The sequence below is a fragment of the Branchiostoma floridae genome, chromosome 4, assembly GCF_000003815.2.
Source record: "Branchiostoma floridae strain S238N-H82 chromosome 4, Bfl_VNyyK, whole genome shotgun sequence".
NCBI classification, from domain to species: Eukaryota; Metazoa; Chordata; class Leptocardii; order Amphioxiformes; family Branchiostomatidae; genus Branchiostoma; species Branchiostoma floridae.
This window is the reverse complement of record NC_049982.1, coordinates 5,510,586-5,519,658: the sequence shown is the minus strand read 5'-3', so window position 1 is coordinate 5,519,658 and position 9,073 is coordinate 5,510,586. Positions and strand designations below refer to the sequence as shown.

Genomic DNA, 9,073 nt, shown 5'->3' with positions numbered 1-9,073 from the left:
ATTGATCGACCCATCACACCTAACTCTAACCTCATGCGTTCGAAAATCTCCGAAAAGTACAGACGGGAAACCGTAGTGGCTCGATCCTGTGCTGATTTATTGAGGGATGTAATAAATCAAAGGGGTCCATTTGCGGCATGTTTGTGCGTCCTTTTAAATGCTGAAAGTACGAAATAACGAAACAAATGTGCTAGTATGTTGAAGTAAATGTCAATATGATTATCGCACCAATTGTCTCATCCAGAATATTTTTTAATTTTATGCTCTAAAAACTGCTCTGGGCGCCTTATTAATCAATGTTTTAAACAATGATGACTAAATATGTTGTTTTCTCTGCAACAGTGACCTTGGCTGGACTGGTAGGGTTGTCCTTCCCAAATTAGATGGATACGACGACGAGACGTCAGCACTGAGGTCACACCCATCAATCAGGAATCACCTGCCCAAAGCACATTGAGGGAAGCCACCCCTGTCAGAAAAGAACTGGCAGAACCTGTCGTAGAGATGGCCAATTGCAAGGTTGTATTAAAGGACAAGAAAACAAACAACCCCAAAATGTGGGAGGGTTTTTCTGCACTTGGTAGACACGGTGGCGAAGCCCAAGGGTTTGGAGTCAACAATTGTGTGGTACCACTACCAGTGGGCGACGAGGTGGACCATGAGGAGGTCATTCTCACCTCTGTCAAACAAGAGCCATACGACTCCTGTTTAGGTAGTTCAGAGGTCAGCAGTGAGGTCACACCTGTCAGTCAACAGTCATGTGATCACAGCAGAGAAGGGACAGCCACAGCTGTCACTGAGGAAACCAGAGAACCTGTCTTCGAGGGAGTGAAAGACGAGATTGCATCACACAATCAGGAAACAAATACTAGTAACCGTAGACTACAGATGCCAGGTGGTAAGGTAATCAACCAAAGGATAGAAAGAAGAGACCTGTTTTCTATTACGGCTAGACTCTCAAATAAAGCTACAGGTAGAAGGAAGGGAAAGGTATCAAGAACAGAGCACATCACTCCTATCAACCCAGAGGCACCGGATGTCTCTCTACACGTCATACCTGTAGGACAAGAGACACAACCACCACAGGGGGATCATACTGTCATGGGGTCTGCTTCAAGTATGTCTGACCCTGCAAGCTCTGATCACAATCCTAACTTTGTGTGGCAAGCAGAGAACAATATGTCAACCCAGACAGGCAAGAATGGTTCCGCCACAACTAATGGGCCCTCAGTACAAGAGAATGCCTCTGGCAGTTCCACATGGGTGAATATACTTCCTCCTGCATCCTCTCAGAGTCAGGCATCAGAAAATGAGGGTAATGCAATAAGGATTCAGAAAGGACAGACTGGCATACACCAGTCCGATGAGCAAGGCACACAAGTGACAGGGAGAGAGCCTGCAGTCAACGGATTCCCATACATGAGCGTCATGCAAGTTCCCTCTCAAACGATCGCGGACAGAGCTGCCAATCTCCAGGTGGGGGACTCCTTCTCCACATGGGAGGAGCTACAAGCAGTCCTGGACGAGTTCCAGAGACTAAACAAAGTAAAGCTGAGCAAAACCTTCTGCACGACGGTGGAGGCAAAGAACAAGAAACTGTCAGACTTCGTGCAGAAGTTTCCCAGTGCACATGTCTACTCAAATATTCAGTTTGGGTGTATACATTCTGGGAAGCGTCGCTCTCGAAGCACCGGAATTCGTGCCAACCAGTGGTGAGTACACGGCTATTGGCCTGGCTGGCTATTGTGGCCACTTCATAGTGCTTCCTTATATCCTTTTAACCTCTTTGATTACCTTGGTTTTCCCATTGACTCAAACATTATAAATTCTGGCCATATGTCTACTTGCCTGCCTAATTTCCAGGTCAAGGACTGACCTCTTGCTCCTCTCTTTAACTCCTCCATGTTGCATGGTCCCGATCCATAACTTCTTTTGCTTTAAACTTATGGATCTTGAAAAATGGCTTAGGCTGAAGATGTATCAAGGTTAAGTAAAAAAAGTAAAGAAAATGAATGTATGTACAGAATCATTTACTCATTATTGCATTTTATTATCTGTGTTTTGTACGTTTCAGGAGCATCAAAATGGAATGTCCGGCTCGTATCTATGTGACATCGGACCGCGCCAAGCAAAAGCTCGTCGTCAAAGCCTTCAACAACAACCACAACCATGAAATAAACAAGGAGATAAAGAAGGTTCCCTCACCGCCAAAATCAAGGGAGACAAAGTACAAAGAGGCGCTGGAGATAGCCACAGAGATTGCTGAAGTCACGAGTCTCTGTGGGGACGAAGAGTTCAAGCGCCGACTAGAGCAGATGCGCTACCTGCTGAACTGTTGGAAGTCGAATAAAGCAGTGCAAATAAAATGTACTGCTCATGACAGTAAGGCCTGCACCTCAGGAAGTCACCGTAGGCAGGGACAACCTGCTGATCAACTTGAGGGAACAGAGGCTGCTAACCACCTTAGCGCTACTCCACATGTACACAAAGTGAGCTGTGCCCCAAGTGATGATAATGAGGGCAGTTGTATAGGGACTAAAGGGGTAAAGAGGCGTGCAGAGAATAAGAACACTGACAAGTTTCAGCAACGTAAAAAGCCAAAAGCTGCAGATACAACTTTATCAGACTCTTTATGGATGTCCCAAGCATAAAGTTTACTGCCAGGCAGATGCCAAATGAATCAATTCCCACTGATTTGTATGGTAAAAGTCTTCCTATAATACCCACCCTGTTATCAAACAATAGTATGAGTTCACTTACATAAGTTACAGTTTATGCTACATTCAGACATTCATCAAGCACTGAACATATATACTATATGCTGTTCACAAACTTATATTTGAGTAAATGAAGATACAGTCAAAACTGTCCAAGAATACCACTCTGTAAACTGGGAGCCAGCCAGGATCGGGCAGCTAGGACAGTTTATTTGGTGGCCCAAGACAGGCAGGCCCGGGGAGTTTAAGCCCGATGAGGTCCACCTGCCCTTATCAAGGGTAGCAATAACTCCTTCAGGCTTAAACTCCCCGGAGCGCTTATGTGAGATCTGCAGGCTGACTGCCTTGGCTCTCCGAACAAAACTCGCTAGCTACTTGGTCCTGGTTGGCTCCAAGGGTAACCACTCTGACCTTCTGCTTTGTGGACAGGGAACCATAGACAGGATTCTAAATGCTAGTAATGTTAATGGGAAAAACAATTTACTATTAATTATAGGGACTGCCAAAAGGTGTTAACATTGGCCAGGTGGTCCTTTTGTCACTTCTACAGGCTTGACTGTAACATGATGTTTTATGATCTTTGGTCTGATTTGTCAGTTATTCCATATGGTAGGTCAGGTACATATAAAATAAATATAGTAAGTATCTTCTCAGTACATATTACAGTTACCTATGGGTATTCCATAATTAAATATTTTCAGTGGAATCTTACATCACTGTCTGATCATTGGTCCTCAGTGGTAACCATATTCCACTGTATTGTCAGGGTGATCAGTGGCTGTGCTATATATGGCCCACCAAGGAGGTTAAAACCACCAACAATGTGTCATTAACATTGGCACCTCACATGAAAGTTCAGCTTTGATATTAAGTGTTCAATGGTGTCTTCAAAATGATAGACAAACACCCATATGGCTGTTGCAAATACATCCATATACCCCATACATAGTAGATAAATATATCATCATTAGAAATATGCATTTTTATATTGTGGTGCATAAAAATGGAAATGCAAATTTAAGTTTGCACCAGAATTTTGAAAAAAAAAAATCTTTTCCAGTAATGATTGAAATAAAGTCATATACAGGACGGGTGTACTTATGATAATAAAAAAAATCACAAGCTGTCGATCTAAAGAACATTTCATGTAAGAAAACAAAAGATTTCCAATGTATACGTAATTTCGGTCCCACTCTTTAGGCGTTGCCAAAAATTAAATTGTCCTTCCTTTATAGTCGGACCCATCGACTAAACTGCCTTGGACCAGTGACCACATTGAGTCCGCCCAAATATCAACTCTCTATTGAGAAACTTGATACAAAACGTCGAATACAACGTATCAACGTTCATTGACGAAAATCGCGGGGGAAAAAAACACGAAATTCACTCGCGGGAGTTCACCTTTGACCTCCCCGTCAGCAGCATAACGCCAAGAAAATACATTCATAACGAATGGCTTGTATTTCAAGATAAACAATTAACGTGGCGTTACGATACTTCTATCATGCTACAAAATCACATAATTTTACATCCATCGCATTTTTGGATGGTAATAGTCATAATTTTAGCTAAATCGTGTGCAATGGAACAGTTGTTTGGATGCGGTGCTGACCCCAAACAAGCAGGGGCCGTCTACCGGGGGCCGTCATCATAACAGCTACAAGAAATCGCGTTTGTTTGGTTATTTTGAAAACCTTCGTCAACAAAATTAGATCTCAATGTCCAGACGAAAGCCTACTTCACCAAGGTACGGTTTTCCATTTCTTGATACTGTTTGTGAAATATTAAACACGCTTCTGGTCTCGAACCGCAGTATCGGAAGTGATGACCTCTTGATTGACGATAACGTTATATTCGCGAAAAAACAGACATTTGATAATACTGCTTGCAATGTTCTGTTTTGTTGGCTTTTTAGTTTATCAGGAAATCACACTCCCCATAATCAAGGCCTCCATATTTGTATGTGTAAACGTCATTTCTATCTGTGTGCCATTCTACTCTACTCATTTAAACCCTAGCTGACATCCAGAGACTCTTTAGAGATGCAGCACGCACTGACACAGAGCACTTGCTACAGATCCCCTGCCACACACATGCGCAAACATTACACCCGCCCCACTATCCAGCCGACCCCCGCTATGTGCTTACCTCGGACTGGTGTAAAGTTAGTATACGCGTGCAGCAGGAGATATCCGATTGGTAGCAAGTCTTCTGTGCACCGCCTCAAAGGAGTTTGGTCACCCAGCCTAGTGTGCCAAAGCAATGTTGTGACTTTTATGTTGCAGCTACTGTTATAGTTGTAAAGCCACTCCTATCCCAGTGCAAATCATGTCAACACTTTTTTTTTCTGTTCTGCTTTTTTTTTGACAATGAATGAAGAAAGATGTTTTCTACATCTTCCACAGGAAGGTGGGATTTGCTGATGAGGATGTTCTCACCAACATCAAACAAGAGCCACATGATCCTACCTTAGATGGTTTGGTAGACAGGACTGAGGTCACACCTGTCAATCAAGGGTCATGTGATACCAACACATCCATCAAACAGGAGGCATGTGACCCACAGGGTTCACAGGTCACACTTATCAAACAAGAGGCATGTGACCCTATCCCACAGGGTTCACAGGTTACCTCTATCAAACAAGAAACTTGTGACCCTATCCTGCAGGGTTCACAGGTCATCCCTATCAAACAAGAGGCATGTGACCCCATCCCACAGGGTTCACAGGTCACCTCTATCAAACAAGAGGCATTTGACCCTATCCCACAGGGTTCACAGGTCACCTGTACCAAACAAGAAACTTGTGACCCCATCCTGCTGGGTTCACAGGTAACCTCCATCAAACAGGAGGCATGTGACCCCATGCTACAGGGTTCACAGGTCCCCTCTATCAAACAAGAGGCATGTGACCCCATCCTGCAGGGTTCACAGGTCACACCTATCAAACAAGAGGCATGTAACCCCATCCCACATAGCTCACAGGTCACCTCTATCAAACAAGACGCAGGTGACCCTAGCCCACAGAGTTCACAGGTCACACCTGTAGGAAAAGAGTCACAAACACTGCAAGGGGATCCTACCGCTTCTCATGAAGCTACTGTTGCAGGTTCGAATCTACCTCAGACTTCCAGCTCAGACGACAGTCCTGAGTATGTTTGGCATGCAGAGAAGAACACAGTGATCATGACCAGTAAGAACAACTCTACCTCTACCACATTGCCCACAGCTCAAAAGTGCACAGTGAAAGAAGTGTCTCTGGGTAGTTTACAAGTGATGGAGATACTTCCTCTGGAGGATAATCCTTCATCCTCCGAGAGTAAGACATCGGGAGATGGAGATGACACAGTTAGCAATAATGATGCTCAAGATAGGATGGAGGCACCATTGCCTGAAATGTCCAAAAACTTTTGCAGGTGTGACATTTGCAAGGCTTGGTTCGTCACACAGCACAATTTACAGTGCCACATGAAAATCCACATGCGAGAGGTGAAGAAGCTGAAAGCAGAAAGCGCGGACCAACTTGCAGAAACACGGAAGGAAGCACTGTCAGACTTTGCCAAGAGGTATCCCTTCCAGTGCAACCTGTGTGGAGAGCATTTCAAGTCGGTACACAGCCTCGGAACACACCGGGGTATCAAGCACAATCTGAATTTCACCACAGCCAAGACGAAAAAAGTTCCAACAGTCTCCAGCAATTCACAAATTGAAATCACGAAATCAAAAGATGCAGGGGACACAGTGACGAGTAGTGATAACGATTGTGTGGAGAAATCGCTGGCCCAAATGTTTGGTCAGGAAGACGCAGGTGACTATCGCTGTCACTTCTGCAGCATGAAGTTCAACAATAAGATAGGATTGGCTCGTCATCTCATGACCGCACACAAGTCCCGACACTGTGCGACCTGTAAGGTACAGATCATGTCCGAGGAAGAGGCAAGAAGACACCAAGTGATGCACCTCTACAAACAACAGGAAACAACAGGGGAACAAAAGAGCACTAAACAAAACGCAAGGAACGCCAAATGTGAGGACAAGCCTCTCGTAGTGGGAACTGACCAGTCAGTGGGGCTGACACCGTCGAAGGTGCACGTGGGTAGTTCGGCTGCCCCCGAGTCCAAGCGCCGGCGGTACCTACACGCGTGCGACGTCTGCAAGGCCACGTTCCTCACGCAGCACCACCTGAACTGCCACATCCGGATCCACATGCGGGAGATGAAGAAGCTGAAGGCGGAGAGCGCGGACCAGCTGGCGGACAATCGGAAGGAGGCCCTGTCGGGCTTCGCCAAGAGGTACCCCTTCCGGTGCGACGTGTGCGGGGAGCGTTTCCAGTCCAAGCACGGCTCAGAAATGCACATGGTGGTAAGGCACTACCAGCAGTACACTACGGCTAACACCGTCAAAGTCCCGACAGTCGGCATTGTCCCTGACGGTAGCCTAGTGCGAGGGCCCTACAGCAAACAACACAGGATCATTAGCAAGGAGGGAGGAAGGGCAGTTGTGTCCAGCAAAGCCTGCAATGCCATGTCTAGTGAACAGCATTGATAGTCTGACATGTAGTGCTTAATATGTAATGCACCGTTTGGTCAGGCAAGAATATGATTTATATATATGAAGACTACTGGTAGAGTTGCAGAGACAGTTCGAAGTACGGAAAATTTTTCATCAACTTAACCAATTTACCAAAGCTAAGGTCATTTAGAGAACCCATCCTCGTGATCACGAGTTAGTGACTTTGACATGTTCAACTGTATTTTTCCAATTAGATGTGTGATTTGTTCTTTTAATTCATTCTAGTGATGCAGACGTAGAGTGATGGATGGCACTCGAAAAGTACATCTCCTAACTCTATCCAGTTGTAGTGTCATATTGCCTTAAAATATAAGTCATGAAATATTTCAACAATATGACATTATGTAATATATTATTGTATTGGCTGCGAATGTGTTTTTTATGTACGAGTGCTTGAAGGACATAGTGCTCATAGCAAGCAAAGTTTTGTACAGATTTGTGTAATTCTCAGTGCTTGTCTCATTAATTGTGAATAAAATACTACTACTAGTACTACTACTGTCAGTCATTCTATACATATTAGGACACATACCACACAAAAGTACAATACAAAGTATTCAGAAAAGAATGTACAGAGATCTCTCTGTGCATTTACTGTATAGAAAAGCTAACTTATACCACAAACAAACAGCCAACTGATTATTTAAACTAGCGAGTATAAAGAGCCCCGGTAGAAATCGGATGGCACCTAGCCTACCCTGCTCACGTCCCTAAATGTAACAGGTGGGACTTTCATGTCTTGCACTATTTTCTCCATGGACAGGCCCATTCCCCCTAGGCCAGTCTAAGCCCCTGAAAAGGATCACCAGAAAGTCCGACCAAGGTTATATAGAGCCCCTTGGTCCGACTTATCATGTGGGGATCGCCAGAGGTTTATACAAATCCTAACATGACAATGCATACACCTCCGGAGAGAGGGTTCACTCCCAATGGGTGTATTGCTGAGTCTGTATGTTCGCACCAACATTGTAACTCCATTGCAAGATCATGTCGATGGATTTGCTGGAATTTGAGTATCATAGTCTCTTCTTAAGAAAAACTCCTGAGTAATTTTTTTCGACTAGTACTACTATATCTGCGCGATTCAACCTCTGCTTGGAGAGTAGTATGTAGGGACTGAGGAGCTATTGGGGCAATTTTGCCCCCTAGCAATAATTTCAGGTACTGCAGCATTAGAGGAATGACCCCTTTGGCAGAGGGGAGGGAGATACCACCCCACATACTGTTTCATCTATATAATAACGAGATAAAAACTGGAATTCGTGCTGCAGTAGAATGGAAAGCTGCAAATCTTATCATTATTCTCAATACGTTGAGGTAGGTTAGACATACAGGTACTGTAAATGCATAAATGTTCGCGGTGGATTAATGTTCGCGGTTTTCGCGGTAACCACTTCACCGCGAACTTAAATCCACCGCGAACATTTTTCTATTATGGTATTAGACTGCAATCTATGATGTTACCGCGAACTTAAATCCACCGCGAAAAGTCCTTTTTCCCGCTACCGCGAAATTAAATCCCCGCGAACTTAAATGCATTTACAGTAATAATATACTCTTAAACCAAAATGCAGTTACTCAAGCAACTGGATATGGTTTTGGAGACCCTCCTCTTTTGAAACTCGGTCCCTTACCCAAGTTAATAGATCCACCAAAATACGATTTATATAACCCTCTCTTTAAAATTGACATACTAACCACCAAAATTCCTGATATAGTGTTCCCCATTAACCAAGTGGGAATTAATTTAAGTATTACACTTCGGACCCAGCTGAACAAGATGGTTC

At 44.2% G+C, this 9,073-nt stretch overlaps 1 protein-coding gene across 1 annotated transcript; it reads left to right on the top strand.

Moving 5' to 3' along the window:
• Nucleotides 1-1,049: 1,049 nt before the first annotated feature.
• LOC118413250 lies at nucleotides 1,050-2,880 on the top strand. Its single transcript, XM_035816493.1, has 2 exons — nucleotides 1,050-1,712; nucleotides 2,075-2,880. Exons 1-2 carry the CDS (start codon nucleotides 1,102-1,104, stop codon nucleotides 2,649-2,651), a joined length of 1,188 nt encoding a protein of 395 aa, XP_035672386.1. The 5' UTR covers nucleotides 1,050-1,101; the 3' UTR covers nucleotides 2,652-2,880.
• The last annotated feature ends 6,193 nt before the right edge of the window (nucleotides 2,881-9,073 follow it).